Here is a 20,005-nt window from a genome sequence, read left to right on the forward strand (position 1 = left end):
TCTGTTGTGATTCCCGAGTGAATGAAGCCAGTGTTGAAAATGCCCCCTCGAGAGGTGCCTTGATTGGGTGGGGGGTGGGGGAGGAATGGCTGCTACTAGCTGCCATCTACGGAGTCAGACTCTTGGTCGATCGAGCTCAGCATTGTCTACACTGACTGGCAGCGGCTTCTCCAAGGTTTCGGGCAGGAATCTCTCCCAGCCTGGAGACCACCGGGGCTGAACCTGGGACCTCCTGTGTTCAAAGTGGGTGCTTTTCCAGTCTGGGAACACCCCCAGCCCCCACAATAAAAGCCTGTCTATCTTAGGAATATACAAAACAGCCTTCTTCTGTCTCGGACCCTTGATCCAACTAGCTCAGTATGCCACACTGACCGGCAGCAGCACACTAAGGTTTCCAGCAGGAGTCTTTCCTGGAGATGCTGCCAGGGAGTGAACCTGTGACCTTCTGCATACAAATACTCTCTCCCTGAGCCATGGGCCCCTCCTCTAAGGTAGAGGTTCCCAACCGGTGGTATTCCAGGTGTTGCTGGACTACAACTCCCATCATCCCCAGCCACAGCTGGGGATGATGGGAGTTGTAGTTCAGCACCATCTGGAGTACCATGAGCCTCTGCTCTCAGGGGAATATCTTACAGTGTTCTCATGCAGTCCCCCATCTGTATGCAAACCAAGGTGGACCCTGCTTAGCAAAGGGGGCTGTTCATGCTCACTACCAGCAGACCAGCTCTCCTCAAATTAGCTGGCTGCTGATTTCTCTGGAAGGTGGGTCCAGAGCACCAACACAGGTTAGGAAGATCGGCAGCTGCCATGTACTGAGTCAGACCCTTGGTCCATCTAGCTCAGTATTGTCTGCCCAGACTGGCAGCAGCTTCTCCAAGGTTGCAGGCAGGAGTCTCTCTCAGCCCTATCCTGGAGATGCTGCCAGGGAGGGAACTTGGACCTGTCTGTATGCAAAGCAGATACTCTGCCACTGAATTACAGCCTCAGCCCCCAAAGGGTAGGATCTCCCATCCAGGCACTGACCACACCAAGAACCGCTTAGCTCGCTTCAGCTCGGGCGGCTGTATTGTGTGCTCTTGGACCATGAATACGACGGAGATTCACAGACCACTTTTCAACCAGAGTCCCCAAAGTGGTTTATAGATATCAATAAATAGAATGGCTCCCTGTCCCCAAAGGGCTCACAATTGAAAAAAGAAACAAGACAGACCCCAGCAACAGCCACTGGAGGGATGCTGTGCTGGGGATGGAGAGGGCCAGTTGCTCTCCCCTTGCTAAACAAAGAGCATCTCCACTTAAAAAAGGTGCCTCTTTGATCCTTTTATATGGCTACCTCAAACAGGGATTCCCAGATGTTGTTGACTACAACTCCTAGCATCCCCAGCTGTCAGAGCCTTTGCTTGGGGATTATGGGAGTTGTACTGGGGAAATGCTTGACTCACAAGCAGAAGGTTGCCAGTTCGAATCCCCACTGGTATGTTTCCCAGACTATGAGAAACACCTACATATGGGCAGCAGTGATAGAGGAAGATGCTGAAAGGCATCATCATCTCATACTGCGTGGGAGGAGGCCATGGTCAACCCCTCCTGTATCCTACCAAAAGACAACCACAGTGCTCTGTGTGCGCCAGGAGTTGAAATTAACTTGACGGCACGCTTCACCATACCTAGTCAGCCACATGGGGTGATCCCTGTTAGAGGAAACACTCTGCCCCATCCAAACGGGGTCCCATTGGTGGACCCATCTTCCTCAGCGTGGGGTTTCACCTGGGACCTTGTGCCTTCGGAGCCCCGGAGCACCGGCCCCTCCCAGTGGCCGCAGGGTCCGAGGCGAGAGAACTCCAAGCCCCAAGGTTCCATGGCTGTTGGGCAAGGTTCAGGGACGCCAACCCCCAGCTTCCCGGAGCGGCTGGGCATGGGGCCATGGAAAGCGACTCATCCCTGTCAGAAGACGACAGCGACAGCAGCCAGTCAGAATGGCTTCAGGTACTGCGGAGGGCGGGTGTGCCAGCAAGGGCCCCACGCGAAGCCTCCAAACCCCATGAAAGCCCAGGGCTGGCCATTCTGTTTTTATGCTAGTGTTTTAATTTAATTTTTTTTAAAAAAATCAGATTTGTTTTTATAATTTTTAGCTCAATCTTTTAATGTGTCTTTTCTGTATAATCTTGTTTTAAAATTTTATTGTGAACCGCCTTGGGATTCTCTTAATGCAAGGCGGGGTATACATGTAACAATCAATAAATAGAATTAAAATAAATCAATCGATTCCCAGGCCGTGGGGGACGCGGTGAGTAGAAGGAGGCCAGTTCCTTGTTAGGAACCCCTCTTGGGAGACCTTGAAGGACCCCTCCAGTGGTGGTGTGCTCCAGGGATAGGCAGGGACTCCGTCCTGGTACTTTTCGCCCTCCAGGGTCTCAGCAGGGATGCAGAGCCCTCGGCTTTCTCCATGTCGTGCTGCTCTTGCTGTCTCGACCGTTTATTACCCTTCTCCCTGTCCTAAGAGCATGGGAAGCAGCCTTATCCTGAGCCAGACCTTTGGTCCAGCTAGCTCAGTATTGTCTACCACACTGACTGGCAGCGGCTTCTCCAGGGTTTCAGGCAGGAGTCTTCCTGGAGATGCTGCCAGGGATTGAACCTGGGACTGTTGGCATGCAAGTCCTAGAGTGGGCGGGTGTCATCGGAACATAGGAAGCTGCTATATACTGAGTCAGACCCTTGGTCCATCTAGCTCAGTATTGTCTTCACAGACTGGCAGCAGCTACTCCAAGGTTGTAGGCAAGAGTCTCTCTCAGCTCTCTCTCGGAGGTGCCAGGGAGGGAACTTGGAACCTAGACGCTTTCCCCAAAGTGGCTCCATCCCCTAAGGGGAATATCCTACAGTGCTCTAGTCTCCCATTCATATGCAACCAGGGTGGACCCTGCTTAGCTAAGGGGACAAGTCCTGCTTGCTATCACAAGAGCAGCTCTCAGTCTAGGATGTCAGGACTGGAATGGCCTGAAATTCGCTGGATCCTTGACTTCTTGTAACAGAACCCCCCAAATGATTGCACCTATCTGAGGGGGGTGGCCATTGGGATGGGCGTGGCCATGGGGGCTGTCATGGAGAGCTCCTGCATTTCTGAATTTGTGACTACATCCCTGTTAAGCGATCGCCCTTCATGGCACTCCAAGTCTGTCACCTCGGAAAGGTATTCTGACTCGGGGTATCCCCATTCCCCACCTCTGATTCAGTCGGCTTCACCCCCAGGCCATGATGGCGATAATTATCTCTCCAACCCACTGCTGTTAATCTTTAAGGGCATGCTGTCCTTCTGGCATATGGGGCTGGTGTGGTAGCCACTAGTATACAAAGGCTGTGTGCTTCTGGCTTTCAGGGCTTATGGTAGCCACCCATAAATGTGCCTTCCGCATGTTAACTCAGTGCTTTTTAAAAAGCACTCTTTGCTAGTGGCTGCTGAGACACCCTGTGGCGATGAGTTCCGGGGGTTAAGTGCTACATGGCGTGACTTCCTTTCCCCTGTCTCAAACCTGCCCCTGTCAGTTTTCAGTGACAATTGGGAGATTTGCTGTGGTCAGCGAGAGCGAGGAGAGGAGAGAGACCGAGGAGAGAGACCCCCCGGCCTCAAGGTTCCAGGCCTGTTGCATCAGGGTCAGAGAAGGCTGCCCCCAACCCCCAGGAGAATCTGGGCGCGGGGACTTGGAACATGATGCGTCTCTGTCAGAAGAACGTAGCGAGATCGAGCAGGCAGGACAGCCGCAGGTATTTTCCGGGAGGGAAAAGTGGAAAGAGGTACATTTGACCTCCAAAGCAGACTTTAGGTTCAGGATGGTCATTCTTCTGCTTAGGAGATGTAGAAAGTCTCCAGTCGTCCTAGGACGACCACAGTAAATTCCAGAAGGTGGGAAGGAGGAGTTAAAAAAAACACCCCCAAACAAATCCCCATTTGCTGCAGAGTTGCCTGGTTTTGGAATGAATGTGGTGGTGGGGCGTTTGTATCTATTTTCATTCATTCCAAAACTTAATTTCTGCCTGGTCGGGGAGTTGTCAAACTGCAGAGGGACCATGGTATATAAAGTGGCCTCTCACTCTTTCAGCAAAAACAGCAACTCTGTCAATTGAATGAATGAGAATGAATAGTTGTATTACGATCTGACGCAAACACAACAAATTATACAACATCCAGATAAGAAATCTATCCTACAATATACCAACAAAGTAAACATTTTATGTGAGATCTAAAGGTAAAGTGTGCCGTTGAGTTGGTTTGGTTATAATTTGAGATAATTCATGCCTTGCAGAGGTTAAACCCTGGAACTCATCGCCACAAGGTGTTGAAATGGCCAGTTACTTAAACGGGTTTCTTTTATTTTTATTTATTTATTTATTTCTTCAATTTCTATACCGCCCTTCCAAAAATCGCTCAGGGAGGTTTACACAGAGAAATAATAAATAAGATGGATCCTTGTCCCCAAAGGGCTCACAATCTAAATGAAACATAAGTATTTATGTACCGGAAAACTTGGAGAGGAGGATCTAGTGGTTTTTTTGAAATATAAATATTTAAAATATTTATATATGTTTTCAAAAACATATCACATCAAGGGTACAGAAAAACAAAAGAAAGTGACAATCTGTTAAAATAACACAAAGAAGCACCCTGAAAAGCCCTTCTGGGTCAGCTGAATCTAGTCCAGGGTTTCCTCAACTGTGGCTCCTTTGAGTACATCCCATAAAGGCCTTTGGCTATTGGGATGATGTGAGTTCTAGTCCAATAACAGCTGAGGACCCACGGCTGGGAAATCTCTCGTTCCCTCACTGGCCAATCAGATGCCTCCAGGAAGTGGGGCATGAAGCCTGCAACCCTCCTTTGAGTTTATCCGCAGTCGCTGGCATTCCATGGTCCCTGCTTTGGGCTATATACCATAACCATGGATGGCCATAACCATGGAGGGCAGTGTTAAGGAGAACACTGAGTATGCATGGATGTCCTTGCGGGAAGGTGGGCGGGCGGGCCATGCCGCACGATCCACCCAACCGTCTAACGAGCCGTGTTTTCTGTCCCTTCTCCAAGATGGAGCCCGGTCACCATGGCCATCTGGATCAAGGCCCCTCCTCCCCAATCGGCGCCCAGCCCGTTTCGCCTCGGGGCAGCATCACAGGCCTGGCATCACTGGGGGCGTTTTCTCCTGTTGCCCACCCATTCCACCCCGATGGGACTGCCCGGTACCAGGCCGAGGGATCCAATACATCCGTCGGTGCTGCATTTGCTGGTGGGAATCTGCCTCGCGGGGCCAGGCCCGATGCTCTCTTTGACGTTTTCCACGCCCGCTCCCAGCCGGAGGGCTCTCGCCACGCAGGAGCCGAGGAGCGGGCCCTCAGTAGACCAAACCAGCCCCTCTCTCTGGAGATCAACAGAGCTCAGTCGGAGAGCTCGGGCGGGGTCCAGTTGTTTGCCGTCCCGAGTTTACGGTCTCCCGTCGAAGTGCGCCCGTTGTCCCCAGCGTCGGGCAGCTCCTCTTCCCTATCCAGCGCGTCGCCTTCGATGAAACTCAGCCAGTCGCCCAGTAGGGGCATGATCCCCGAACTGTGCGCCTTGGACCCAGTGACCTCGGGCATCCTGGCCACTGTGGAACTGAAGGACAGTCTTCCGAAGGCCGAATCCAGCGACCACATCTGCCTGAGCCGGTCCGGGCCACCCCACAGACCCATGTCCCTCCCGAAAGCTGTCTCCAGCGAGTACATCTCAGGCGGAAGAGCCCTCTCTTCGAAACCCTCCCTCCTGACCAAAGCTGAATCGGAGGAGCTCGTCTCGTATGGAAGGGTCGGGCATTCCCCCAAATCGCAGGACTCGGGCGGCAACATGAATGCCAAAGAGAGCTTTCTGGTGAGGTTCAGCAGGCCACAGAGCAAGCAGGAGCAGGAGTTCCGGTAAGGCGGGATGGGGAGCCAGGATTCTGACTCGGGAAGGGAAGTGTGTGTGTGTGTGTGTCCCTCATGGACAACAGTGACTGGTCCTAATGAACCAGGGATGTGTGAAAGGAAGCAGCTTCCCTGCTAGAAAGGATGCCTGCTCTGATGTGGGTGATTTACCCCTGCCAACTGAGCAAAGAGACACCTCTCTTTAGCAGGAGGAGAGCACCTGGCCCTCTCCAACCCCACCGCAGCACCCCTCCAGGGGCTGTTGTTGGTGTCTAACATATTTCTTTTTAAGATTGTGAGCCCTATGGGAACAGGGGACCAGCTCTTTCATTATTTTTCTGTGTAAACCGCTTTGAGAACTTTGGTTGAAGAGTGGTATATAAATGTTCATAGCAGTAACTCTCTCTCCCCCCCCCCCACCTCGCCGCCCAACCCAAGAGCTGTGCTGCCTGCCGGCTGTCTGTTTGTCAGGTAAAGCTCTGTGGTTGGCTCTACCTGATGAATGGCCAGCCTGCAGGCAGCACAGCTCTTGTGTGCAACGAGAAGAGGGAGGAAAAACCCGGGCTACCTCCTTTGATGCCGTCCCCCCACCGCCCGGCTTGTTAGGACAAGCTGCTGCCGCTCATGGAGAAGGAGAGGAAATTACATCAGAAGCCACTGAGGCAAGAACTACCCCGGAGAGGTTCTTGACGAGCTCCATCCAGACAGTCTACGGTCTGCTGAAGAGTCAACGATATCTGCACTTGATTGTGTTTAATTTTGTAGGAGTTACGTGCTTTGATTTAGTATACTTTTTTCTTTGTTCTACAAGCAGTCACTTTTCAAGTAGTGTACACACACACACACACACACACACACACACACACACACACACACAGAGAGTTCGAATCTCCGTTGTACCTCTATGGACGTATATTGGTTTTATACCAATTTTTCTACCTCTATAATGGCCAGGGTTTCCCGCAGTGTTCAAATTACATGGGGAAAGGGAGGGTAGCCCTTAATGAAATCCACAGCTGCTGATGATGTCCCCGAATTTTATCCCAGACCAGTAGCTAAGACTGTCTCTTCTCTAACCACTCACTCAATGGCCACTGGTGATCTGGAATTCTGCCACGCGAGTGCTGTTGGGAATATTCCCCCCCCCCGCCTCTTTTCCATCACTTCTTCTTCTTTTTTGGACATAACTCTTCAGGCATGGGCGGCGTTGATAGCAACTTCAGAAGTACATGGAAGTGTTGGGAACGTTCCCGGAGGCCAGATCCTGCTAGGTGTCGTTTTGTTCCTCTCTAGAATGGGCCAGAAAATAACCCGACAAGCTAACATGAGGCCATTTTTGAGAGGGGGGAAACGGCGACCGTTTTCCCTCTCAAAAATGGCCCTATATGTGAAACTGCTCCCTGCACCACAGTGACTCTTTTTAAAAGACAGCCCCTAACATCACTTCCACTGTAGTAGCTCATCCCAATGAGCCACAGTGGGCCAACAGAGGCACAGTTGCCTCTGCTAGAGATGTGCAAATCGATTCAAATTTGACTCGTATCTGGGTGATTCGAATGCTTCGGATGCAAATCAAATCACCCCTTAAAAGGGCAATTCAATCGAATTTGAAATGAATTTTTGAAATTCAATTCCAATTCAATTTGAGAGCCTTTAAAAAACAAACAAACCCACAACATTTTATAGCCTGCTTTTCCCTCTGAGGAGCTCAGAGTGGTGTACATGGTTATGTCTACAACTCCCAGCATCCCCAGCCAAAGGCCATGGCAGCTGGGGATGCTGGGAATTGTAGTCAACAACATCTGGGAATCCCTGTTATGGGCAACACTGGTTCCGCCCCTGTTAGGGGGAGGGTTTCAAATCCAAAATTGAGCTAAAGGGGCCGCCCCCCCACGCCAAGTAGCAGAGCTGGATCTCTTTGAGGCTCCATCTTAATCCGAGCACCGAATCCCTCCCTAAACAATCCTGGTGGTTGTGATTGGTGAGAGGGTCCAGTGCTCTCTAGATTTTTTCCATCTGTGCGCCGAATGAGTTTTGTTCTGGATGGCAGGTCAAGGCAGATCGATTCAGAGTGGGGCCTTCCTGATTCAATCTGAGCAGGATCTAAAACTGACAGAGCGGGCATCAAACAATGTGTGAATGCGCCTGCAGGCGCATGCCTTAGAGGGAGCACCTTTCCGTAAGCGGTCACTCACTACGCCGCTTCGCAGAACCCATTTCCAGGGTGCTTCCTTGGGAAGAGGAGCGGACTCTGAGACCAAACTGAGGGCCATTTCAGGCAGCAATAAACTGCAGGCTGTTCAAAGCTTCCCTGGGAACTCCAGGTGCAACCTGAGCCACTGTGTGTGTCCCTTCCTAGTGCAATCTTACTCTCTGTACATGCTCCGAGCAGAGTCCTCGGGTGCAGTGGCAATGGTGTCCCATGCTCAAAAATTGTGGCAAATTACTGCCACAGCTCCTCCAGTCCCCTCCAGTCCCCTCCAACTGTAGCCCCCCCCCGCCACCTGCTGCCATGGGCCCACTAACCATTGCAGCCTGCAAAAAAGGAGCAAGGTGTCAGGTGGTGTAGGCATTATCCATGCCATGACCGCTGGCGTGGTTCCCTAGTAGCAGCCGCTGGAAAATGGTGTGATGGGCAGCCCCCTCCCTGGGGCAGCCCATGTTCTTTGCATGTGGCTGCATAATGATAGAGCTGCTTCACCACGCGCAACCTTTGCAGCGCCATCTGCTGGCCAGCTCTTGCATTTTAGGAAGAACCCATCCCTGTAACTAAGAGTTCCAGAGGTTGTTGACTACAACTCCCACAATCCCCAGCCCAAGGCCATCACAGCTGGGGATTGCTTTGTAGTTCATGGTCTCTCTGCAGTGGGGCTGCCAGGTTGCGTTGGACCCAAAAGTGTGGGCCCAGGTTTCTTCTGCATGGGAGGTATGGGGTCAATGGCCCCATACCAATGGCCACCCTGGATGAACAGCTTTCTCACATCAACAGGGAGCCTGGGGCTGCTCCCAGCTGCCAGAGTCTGGTAGCCAACTGGTTGCTCTTTTGGAGTGTGAGAGGTCTAATTGTGCTAATGGTCTGGAATTTATCACTCCTTCCCACCCCAAACTGTGCCAAAAGCCCCTGCCAGCCGGCGTCCCTTCAAGTCCCTTTGCCAAGTGCTAAAATGTTCCAATCAGGCTTGCCGCTGCTAATGCTATTAATACTCCACATTTTATATCATGCATGCCAAACGGACCAAGTGCTTTATGTACGCTGTTGCAATAGGCTATATTACAGCAATCCTGGGGGTTAGGTCAGACTTTTCCTCCTACAGGGGAATCTTGCCTGGGTTCCTCCAGCAAGTGTGTAGCAGGGTCACCCCCACTTGGAGGAAACTTAATCAAAATCACATGAATTTTCATAATGAATTTTTGATTATCATATTTTTGATGTCTGAATATGGCAAATCCTTTATCCTAGGGGCTCTCAACTTTGGCTTGCTGGATGCGGTTGGACTACACCCCCCATCATCCCCAGTCACAATGGCCAAAGGCTATCTGACTGGGGATTATGGGAGTTGTAGTCTAACAACTTGGGAACCCCTGAGTTAGGCCGTATGTGTACATGGTCCGTTACTTCTGTTCAATAAATTCTGAATGCATTTTCGCATATAAGAACAGCCCTGCTGGATCAGGCCCAAGAATGCCCATTTAGTCCAGCATCCTGTTTCACACTGGCCCACCAGATGCTGCTGGAAGCCTGCAGGCAGGAGTTGAAAGGGGCATGCCCTCTCTCCTGCTGTTACTCCCCTGCAACTGGTATTCAGAGGCATCTTGACTCTGAGACTGGAGGTGGCTTATAGCCCTCCAACTAGTTGCCATTGATCGACCTCCATGAATTTATCCAAACCCCTCAAAGCCATCCAGGCTGTGGGTTGTCACCACATCTTGTGGCAAAGAGTTCCATAGGTCAATGATGCATTGTGTAATAAAGTACTTTCTTATGGTGATTCCCCTGAAAGCCAGAATAGGCAGTGATGGGGTCGTTGCTCACTACTAGTGCATCTGTTTTGTGTGCAGAAGGTCCCAGGTTCACCCTGTGGCAGCATCTCCAGGTGGGGATGAGAGACCCAGCTGCCAGTCAGAGAGCTGCTGCCAGTCAGTGTGGCAAGTCAGCAGTTAGAGCTGCTGCCAGTCAGTGTGGACAAGACTGAGCTAGATGGACCTACGATCTGATTTGGTAGATGGCAGCTTCCTAAAGGAGAGACAGATGGCAGCCTGGCACGCCTCAGTCCAGCATGTGGGTTTTGCTTCAGGCCAGCTGTATTTAGCCTGCTTTCCGGAGGAGAGAAAGCTGCTATTACTACCGTTATTTATATAGGATTTTTCAACAAAATGGTCTCAACGAGAAAGAATAATAAAGGGAAGATGTCTCCCTGTCCCCAAAGCTTTTGAGATCACTTCATGTGTGTCCAGGACCGCTCTCACCAACATTAACCGGGTATGACAGGTCTGTGTTCTCCAGATTTTTGGTTGTGTGTGAATTAAAAGCTAGGTCTTTAAAAAAAAAAAAAAAAAGCTGGTAAAAGGCTATGGTAATGGCACAGCGGGGAAATGACTTGGCTAGCAAGCCAGAGGTTGCGGGTTCAAATCCCCACTGGTATGTCCCCCAGACTATGGGAAGCATCTATACTGGGCAACAGCGATATAGGAAGGTGCTGAAAGGCACCATCTCATACTGCGTGGGAGATGGCAACGGTCAACCCCTCCTGTATTCTACCAAAGACAACCACAGGGCTTTGTGGTCGCCACGAGTCCACTCCGACTCGACGGCACAACGATAGCAACAGCAAATTCATGCTCGCTATCCCAAAAGTCCAGCTCTGCTCCTCCGCCTGCTAGCCGATGCTTGGAGACGCCAGGGATTGGACCGAGGACCTTTGGCATGCCAAACACATGCTTTGCCACTGATCAATGGCTCCATCCCATCAGTGGGAGAACCCCTAACGAGCAGCAAGCCAAAGGCGGAGACAGGTAGCAACCCTTCCTGTGGCTTCAACGGCACTCTCCACCATGACGGCATCAACTGATGATGAAAAGGTGATCTCTGTATCTGGCCAGCTCCCACTCCCTCAATTACCTTCTGCATTACTGTCTGCTCTCAGTCCTGAGTATGCAGGCACGGGGATCAGGAAGGCAGAAAAAAGGGGGTTCAGACATGCAAACTGGCCCCATGAGTCATCCGTAAAGATGGCCACTAAAGACCAACAGCCTCCTGCTCTCTAGGCAGGTTACTTCCGCGCTGCGCCATTAGGTGGTGCTACTAATATTACGGATATTTATATACCACTCTTCAACCAAAGTTCTCAAAGCTGTTTACACAGAAAAATAAACAATACAGAAATAAGATGGTCCCCTGTCCCCAAAGAGCTCACAATCTTAACAATTAAACACATAAGCCAGAGATCAGCAACAGCCACTGGAGGGATGCTGTGCTGGGGTTGGAGAGGGCTAGTTGCTCTCCCTGTGCTAAATATAAGAGAATCGCCACTTTAAAAGGTGTCTCTTTGCTCAGTTAGCAGGGTGCCCACTTGGAGTGCCCATTTGTGCTAAGCAGGGCCCATGCTGGTTTGCATTTGAATGGGAGGCTACATGTGTGAGCATGGCAAGATATTCCCCTTAGGGGATGGGGCTGCTCTGGGAAGAGCATCTAGGTCTCAAGTTCCCTCCCTGGCAGCATCTCAAGATGGGGCTGAGAGAGACTCCTCCCTCGACCTTGGAGAAGCTGCTGCCAGTCTGTGTAGACCAGGGATTCTCAACGTTGGGCCCCCAGATTTTATTAGACGTCAGCTCCCATAATCCCCAGCCCCAGTGGCCTTTGGTTGGGGATTATGGGAGTTGAAGTCCAATAACATCTGGGGACCCAACGTTGAGAATCCCTGGTGTAGACCATACTGTACTAGATGGGCCAAGGGTCTGACTTGGTAGCTTCCTTATGTGATTGGAAAGTTCCCTGCCTGAAATCTTAAAGAACTGCTCCCAGCCAGAGTAGACATTACTGGGTTAGATAGACCTGACCCGGGGGTAAAGCAGCCATTCTATGTTCATCAGGAACATCCATAGTCAGTGGAAGAACAGAAAAGGTCCTAGGTCCTATCCCTGGTATCTCCAGGTAGGGCTGGGAACGACCCCCTTTCTGAAACCCTGGAAGGCTGCTGCCCGCCAGAGTAGACATTACTTTTGCTAAGATGGACCCCTGGTCTGACCCCTCAGAAGGCAGATTTACATGTTTATCCTACCCACGTAGAGAACTGCTTGGATTGCAAGTGGCGGGGGGGGGGGCCCATTTGGAGTGCCCATTTTTGCCCCAGCTTATAGGTTTCTGTTGGAGGTTATATGTCTCCTGGTCCTTGATGCGGTGCTCCTTCTGTTTCCTCTTAGCATCACGGTGGTCACCTGGAACGTTGGCACAGCCATGCCTCCCAGTGACGTGACATCCCTTTTGCACCTCAACACAGGAGATTCCAACGACACGGATATGATTGCCATTGGGTAAGGAAAAGAGCTGGATTGCTGAAGGGGTGTGGGTGTGGGGGTGTGGGTGTGGGTGTGGGTGTGTGAGGGTGAGGGTGTGGGTGTGGGTGTGGGTGTGGGTGTGGGTGTGTGAGGGTGTGGGTGTGGGTGTGTGTGTGGGTGTGTGGGTGTGGGTGTGGGTGTGGGTGTGGGTGTGTGAAGTCTTTTCATGCAATTTCCCAGGTGGCAGTGTGAATCAGCAGTGGTGACCACAGACACCACACAAAATCATGGGCTCACCTGTTTTGAACTAGCCGGTGAGGCCTATCGTTGACTGGGCAAAGTCATTTTGTGTAGATTTCACTTATAGTTCAAGAAATTAAATGTGTCAGAGAGGTGGTGTTTTTTTAAAAAAATTTAATGTGCTTGCAAAAGCGAAGTCAAAGAACAGTTTGGAATTTGTAGGATGTCAGCTCCAAACATCATTCACTTTATTGAATAATGACCATTTGTGGCCATTTTGAATCTGAGTGGAATCATCTGCTTCTGTTGAGTGTGATGTCATTTTTGGATTACTGATCTGATTATTGAGCATTGCAATCTGTTGAGAACAATGACAGTTAGAATAGGATTATATCCAGCATTTCTGCTGAACAAACCCAAAAAACAAACCTCCCCTGCAACATATTCTGGTATAAAAAGTAGTTCATTCTGTTACTGCTTACACAATCCTGCCACTGAAAGTATTTGGCATCTGTAGGTAATTGGGAAGTATGATTTTCTGTTGCACAAACACACCCAAAAACTCTTCAAAGGATATAATAGAGTATCAAACCTTGATTGATGCTAGAGACAATAATCAAATGTTGGCTTGTTTTGCCATGTTGCGATTTTGTTCATGTCTTGACCTTCTTTCCTTCCCATGATCTAGGCTTCTCTCTCTGTGTGTGTAGGTAGAGTTACTGAAACAAACTGAGATAATGCCATGGTTGTTAATTCAGACATCACACAAGGTCATGGTTACAACCAACCAACCAAACCTTGGTTCAGATCATGGTTTCACTGCCTGATATAAGCCAGTGTCTGTTGACTGGGTTCAGCCATCACACAGAACCATGGTTATTTCATCTAACCATGGTTAGTTTGTAGGAATGCAGACCTTGACTTGTATCATGCAGTCAAACCATGAGCTGGATCGAAGGTTTGGAGCTGACTGGCTTGTGGTGTTGTCTTACATACTACTGTAGGTGGGTTCAGAAATCACACAGATCCATGGTTATTTCATCTAACCATGGCTAACTTCTATGTTTAAACCCACCCAATATGTAAGACAGTGTCTCATTTTAGACAGCGCACTAAAGCATGGTTTGTGCTAGCCATAGTTAAGAACTTACACCATGATTTGTGCTTCCAGATGTAGAACAGGCAAACCATGGTAGAGAGTGCTCGTTGTCTGTGTTGTTTTCGTCTGCATGGCCTCTTAAGCTTCATAAGTTCTGGCCCTCTCCACCCTCAGCACAGGACCTCCAGTGACTGTTGCTGGTGTCTATCTTATATTTCTTTTTCGATTGTGAGCCCTTCGGGGACAGGGATCCATCTTGTTTATTTATTATTTCTCTGTGTAAACAGCTTTGGAAATTCTTTTGTCGAAAAGCGGTATATAAATATTTGTTGTTGCTGTTTTTATTTTGGCATTTCTGTCCCACTCTTCCTCCAGGGACCCGAGTGGTGACTGTGGTTTTGGTTATTCTTGCAACAACCTGTGAGGTAGGTTAGGTAGAGAGAGAAGTGACTGGCCCAGAGCCACTCAGTGAGTTTCAAGGCTGAATGGGGATTTGAACTCAGGTCTCCCTGGCCTGAGTCCAGCACTCTAACCACTATACCACATCACCTTGAGGACTGGATCTGTGTCAACTTGGGATCCCCTGATGCAATCTATGCTACAGCTGGCAGGAATGGGGAATCCCAGAAGCACCCCCTTTGACCAGCACACAGAATTCTAGACCTGACCTGACTGAGAATGTTAAATAGGCTGTCTTGCAGTTATAAAAGCTGATGTCTGTCCATGGTTCAGGAAGTAGGTGGATCATATTTCTATTATTATGATGGTCTCTTTGGAACTGAGAGTCTGTGCTGAAAAAGATCCACTCTGACCCTGGTAGTTGTGTGGACTGGGAAATAGCAGAGCAGGAATTTATCAGGAGGTTTGATTGTATTAGACAGGGATTAAATAGAGATTATGGTTTACTGTCGCCCTATAAGGATTGTACTTGATATATTTCGAGCCCTGTCCCTCATCTTAAAACATTCCCAGCTTGTGATTTAAACTCTCTGTTTTCATCTGTTTCTCCAGTAACAGCTGAGAAACTGACAAACTGGGTTGTCACCCACAAGAGTTTATGCTATATTGAACCATCTTAGAATCCTTTTGGTTAGTCTCTGAGTGCTACCTATTTTTTTTAACATGTACTCCCTAATATCTCTATATTTATATATGCACATCTTTTTGAGTGTAAGATTAAAATGTGCCTCTTAATTTTAATCCCGAAAACAAATTTATGACCCAATTATCATTCATTTGAAAAACACTATAAAAGGACAGACTGCCTCATTTCTGCCACCGCTGCACCCCGGGACCTCCCAGAAGAGAAAGAGGCAGGGAGTCTAAAGGGAAAAACTGAATGGGGGAGATCAGTTACTTGTGCTACTGGGTTCAATGGGGTGAGCACTGGAGATCCCCAACCAGGACCCCTGTCAAAATCGAGAGACACCCCTTTGCCAATGTCCTCCGAGTTGGAGGAGTCCTCTGAGGTAATGGAAGAGATTCCCCCACTTGCCACCGAGCATCGCCAGAGGACATGCCCTCAAAATCAGACATGGCCATTTTTACCTTCAAAGCAGTGTTCCCTGTAACAGGGATTCCCATATGTTGTTGACTACAGTTCCCAGAATCCTCGGCCAAAGGCCATTGCAGCTGGGGATTCTGGGAGCTGTAGTCAACAACATCAGGAAATCCCTAGAGGGAACACTGCCCCAAAGTTTGCCCTTGGAAAAGGCAGGATTGAGTTGCCCTGTCCTGGCAGCAGACCATAAAACCCAGCAGTCTCCTAAGAGCCACTGCTGGAGCAACGTCCCCCTCTTCCTGGTTAGCTCTGGCCGTGGCCCTCACTTGCTGCCCTGGGAGCTGTCCAGGTTCTGAAGCATCCCTGGTCTTGCCTTCCGGGCAAGGCTGGGGAGCTGTCCAGCAGGCCAGGGAACAAGGCTTCCAAAGAGCAGGGCACTGTCTGGGTGAGGCATCACCTGGAATTAAGAGCAGAGCTGGAGGTGATGCAACTGCCAGGCATTAGTGGGGCAGCTTGATCGCTGTCCTTGCTGCCCCTGCCCCTTCCTGAGTGAATGGGTGACTTCCTGCTGCCAGATAGGCACTGGCCTTCCTATTGGTCTGGACCTCCGCTTTGATTGGCTGCCGCCTCCGCCAATTTGAATGCTTTTGTGTGGTTTGGAATTGGGGCGTGGAGTCACTCCCAGCTCATTGGGTCTCCCAAACCTGCAGCTTCTCTGAGTAGAGCCCCTTCCTAGGTGGGGGTCTCAGTGTACTGGGTGGCGGTGGGGGGGGGATGTTCTCAGTCTCCACCAACTCCCCATGCTCTTCCTAGATACTGGAGCTGGAGTCCTTCTCCTCTGAGGAGTTTTCGCCCCATCTCAGCCTCTAAAACCAGTTAAAAACATACACGAAAACTTAAAACAATTTAGACAATTTAAAATAAAAAACAGATTAAAACCTAAGCATTAAAAAAAGCTGAAAAAGCTTGGCTGAAGAGGTGGGTTTTCAAGTGCTTTTCAAAAAATGGCCAGAGAAGGGGAGGATCGTATCTCAGTCGGGAGTGCATTCCACAGTCTCGGGGCGGCAACCGAGAAGGCCCCGTCCTGAGCTGGCGGCAACTGGAGACGGACCTCTCCAGATTTAATTAATTAATTAATTAATTAATTAATTTTTTTACATTTATATCCTGCTCTTCCTCCAAGGAGCCCAGAGCGGTGTACTACATAGTTAAGTTTCTTCTCACACCAACCCTGTGAAGTAGGTTAGGCTGAGAGAGAAGTGGCTGGTCCAGAGTCACCCATCTAGTATCGTGGTTGAATGGGGATTTGAACTCGGGTCTCCCCGGTCCTAGTCCAGCACTCTACACCACGCTGGCGGTGGGGGGTCATAATGAATTATGAATTAATGTAGCACAGCACAGACCCCTCCTCCCTAAAACAAGAGCTTCATTTAGAATTGGATTCCTATCAAGAAGCAACCGAATCTCAGCTGACAGGACATCCGTGTCTTGAGGACAGGGTCACAGCTAGACACTTCAAAGACCCCAAGGCTCAGCCCCACAGCCTCCTTTTGCTAATTAAACTCAATCATACCCCCACCCCCCTGGAAGAATTACTTTAAAACAAAAAAGGCTCTGATGTTCTAATACAGTACCTATGAAGGTGAAACCAGCAGAGGGCAACCAAGATGATCAGGGGCCTGGAGCATCTTCCTGATGAGGCAAGGCTACAGCATCTGGGGCTCTTTACTTTGGAAAAGAGGCAACTGAGGGGAGACATGATCGAGGTGTATAAAATCATGCATGGAGTGGAGAGAGTGGACAGAGAGAAATCTTTCTCCTTCTCTCACAACACTAGAACCAGAGGTCATCTCTTGAAACTGAAGGCCAGGAAATTTAGGTCTGACAAATCGAATTAATAACAACAACAACAACAACAGCGACAAACAAATATTTATATACCGCTTTTCAACAAAGCAGTTTCCAAAGCGGTTTACAGAGAGAAATAATAAATAAATCAGATGGCTCCCTGTCCCTGAAGGGCTCACAATCTAAAATGAAATGTAAGACAGACCCCAGCAACAGCCACTGGAGGGGTGCTGTGCTGGGGGTGGAGAGGTCCAGTTGCTCTTCCCTTGCTAAATAAAGAGAATCACCATGTTAAAAAGGTGCTTCTTTGCCCAGTTAGCAGGAAAAAGGAAATACATTTTCACATATAGCATAATTAATCTATGGAATTCTTTGCCCTGGATGTGGTGATGGCCAGCCACCCGCTTGGATGGCTTTAAAAGGGGCTTAGACAAATCCATGGAGGACATCAATGGCTACTAGTCTGGTGGCTGTGGGACATCTCCAGCCTCAGAGGCACGATGCCTCTCAATCCCAGTGGCAGGGGAGCCACAGCAGGAGAGAGGGCATGGACAGACCTCTTGCCTGTGGGCTCCCCAGAGGCATCTGGTGGGCCACTGTGGGAAACTGGATGCTGGATTAGATCGGCCTCCTTGGGCCTGATCCAGCAGGGCTGTTCTTATGTGCTTAGTGCTAGGTGAGGCTAGGAGCTTCCTTTCTGGTAGAGATCTTGGAGGAGAGAGGAGGCCGAGGAGATTTGGGGCTATGAGTAATTCATTGGGGGCCCCTGGGGGTCACCCTCTAATGATGCCCCTACTGGAGGCTCCGCTGGTTACATAGTTTGTCTGTCCCTGGGCCAAAGAGCCAAATCTTCTCTGGGCCTTTTCATCTCCTTTGAAAAATTCCATGACGGCTGCTTCACCTTAAAGAGAAATTGCTTACCTAATGGGGCCGTGGGGAGCGTAAATGCTGCCGGTGGTGTTTCTGGCTGGAACAAATCCCTTCCTGTGATATTGCTTAATGTGCTTGTTTCCCACTACTCCCAGTTCCGTTCAATTCAGCTTTCAGGGCCCGGCAGGCAAACTTGCCAAAGCATTTGGAGACAAAAAAAAAAAAAAAAAACAAAAAACAAAAAAACATCCCTCTGTAGGGTGTTCCAGAAAGATGCAAACAGACCGGTGTGATTGAAACAACTGGGTTACAGAGGAAAAGGCTGCAAGAATCCATCACAGCTGCCTGGTAAATCAGAACCCAGGCTGTGGAGAGGATGGAAAATACTGCTGAAACACATTTGCTCCCCACATATCCTTCTTCTGTGTTAAACAGGGATTATTTTTTTTAAAATGTACAAACGGACACAAAACTGTGCAGCTCCATAATAATAATAATAATAATAATAATGATGCAGCTCTATTTGAACGTTTGTGCAGTTCAGACATCCAAGTCGTTGGATCTTGCTCTACACAAAATACTTAATGTTGCTAGTTTATTTACCATATTAATGCAGTGTGCTTGACGTTTTCGCACTGACTCAGAAAGTGGGCCAGATTCCTCTTAGAAAAGTCTGCCTTTCTGGGTTAGACCAAACCTTCTAGTCTGCTTTCTGGGTCAGTTTTCGTTTTCTCTTCCTGTCCAAGATCATGCGGCACGGAAGACTGGAGTGAGGAGTGAGGTCAGTACCAGGCCAGCTGAAATCTGTAGGGTGAAGCGCCGGAAGAGTTAGTGTGGGGAGAACAGGCTTCGCCCGCTCTCCCTACACATGAGCAGAGTGCTTGCCCTGGGTGGCCGGATCGGCCACCCATACAACTACCGGCTCTGTCACAGAGTCGGTGGGGGGGTGCGGATCAGGGGCCACTCGGCCCCCAGAAGTCCCAGCATTTCCTGCGCAAGTGCGTGGGGCATGCTGGGGAGATTCCTGAGGTCGGGAAGCTGGATGGAGCCTGGGGTCTCCTCGCGAGTTGCCGCACGGTGTGGAGACGCGCCCCAGTGTCTCATGACCCCGAAACCCAGGTTAGCAGAGTGCTTGCTCCGCTAACCTGGGTTAAGGGAAGGGTTTTTTTAGGCAGGCTAGCCACTAGAGAGCCACCGGGCTTGCCCGCGGCCGCACGGAAGCGGGCTGGGCTGCATTTGCCTGCTTTCACGCAGTCATGTGAATCGCTTCATGGTCTCCCCCAGTCCAGGTCCTGGCTAGGAAGAAAGCAAAGGAGCTGAGCTGGCTTCTGGGAGGCTGGAAGAATTGGCCTGGCTTCTGGGAGGCTGGAGGAATCTCCCAACTTCCTGGTTGCTGTGGCTTCTGCTGCTTGTTTTGGAGTCGAGGAGGGAGTGAATGGAGCTTCTTTTATTAGACCAGAAAGGCCTTCTAAAGTGATTAATTCAAGCTCTAGAACCACAGTATACGGCGGTATTGTCTGACACTTTGCTGTAAAGTTCCAGTCTGGCAGATGGGGGAGCGAGACGAGAAATATTGGGGGGGGGAGTACCCACGACCCCTTGCTACCCCTTGGAGTTATCCCTGACTTGGAGTAAACCCAGGCGCCATTTGCAGGACCCAGGCAAAAGCTTCACTTCCGTGCCGTTCAGCTCCGTCTTTCAGGCCCCGTTCTGCCTTCTCGGACCCCACTCCAGCTGAAAAGCTCGCCATCCCTCACTCAACAAAAGTCTCTCGCTCCCTGCGATGAGAGTTCTGAGCTGGAGGCGAACTATCCGGCCTGGGAGTGGTAGTGCTGAGCTCTGGCTTGGCGGGCGTGTTTGTCCTTTTTGGCTTTTGCCGTTTTGTGGCAGCCGAGGAAGGAACCACTTAAATAGCTGAGGCCCAGCCAGGTGGACACAGAAAGCGAGCGAGAGATTTAATAAATGAAGTGCATCGTTCTCGTTCTCTCCTGCCTTCAGGCGAATGTCCCATAAAAGCCAAAAAAAACCCCCCA

General features: G+C 49.9%; 1 protein-coding gene across 5 annotated transcripts in view; it reads left to right on the forward strand.

The window, feature by feature from the left end:
• The window catches only part of INPP5J (inositol polyphosphate-5-phosphatase J), a 47,100-nt gene that overhangs the window by 3,076 nt on the left and 24,019 nt on the right, over nucleotides 1-20,005 (forward strand). The window contains exons 1-4 of one of the 5 annotated variants that reach the window (XM_053279889.1): nucleotides 970-1,986; nucleotides 3,541-3,759; nucleotides 5,072-5,928; nucleotides 12,340-12,450. In XM_053279889.1, coding sequence (XP_053135864.1) covers nucleotides 1,924-1,986; nucleotides 3,541-3,759; nucleotides 5,072-5,928; nucleotides 12,340-12,450 — 1,250 coding nt within the window. In that variant the 5' untranslated portion in view covers nucleotides 970-1,923. Of the gene's footprint in view, nucleotides 1-969; nucleotides 1,987-3,540; nucleotides 3,760-5,071; nucleotides 5,929-12,339; nucleotides 12,451-20,005 lie in introns of those variants that run through there. The other 4 variants (XM_053279888.1, XM_053279891.1, XM_053279890.1 and 1 more) reach the window with 4 other exon arrangements.

Source organism: Hemicordylus capensis, chromosome 15 (assembly GCF_027244095.1).
Source record: "Hemicordylus capensis ecotype Gifberg chromosome 15, rHemCap1.1.pri, whole genome shotgun sequence".
NCBI lineage: Eukaryota > Metazoa > Chordata > Lepidosauria > Squamata > Cordylidae > Hemicordylus > Hemicordylus capensis.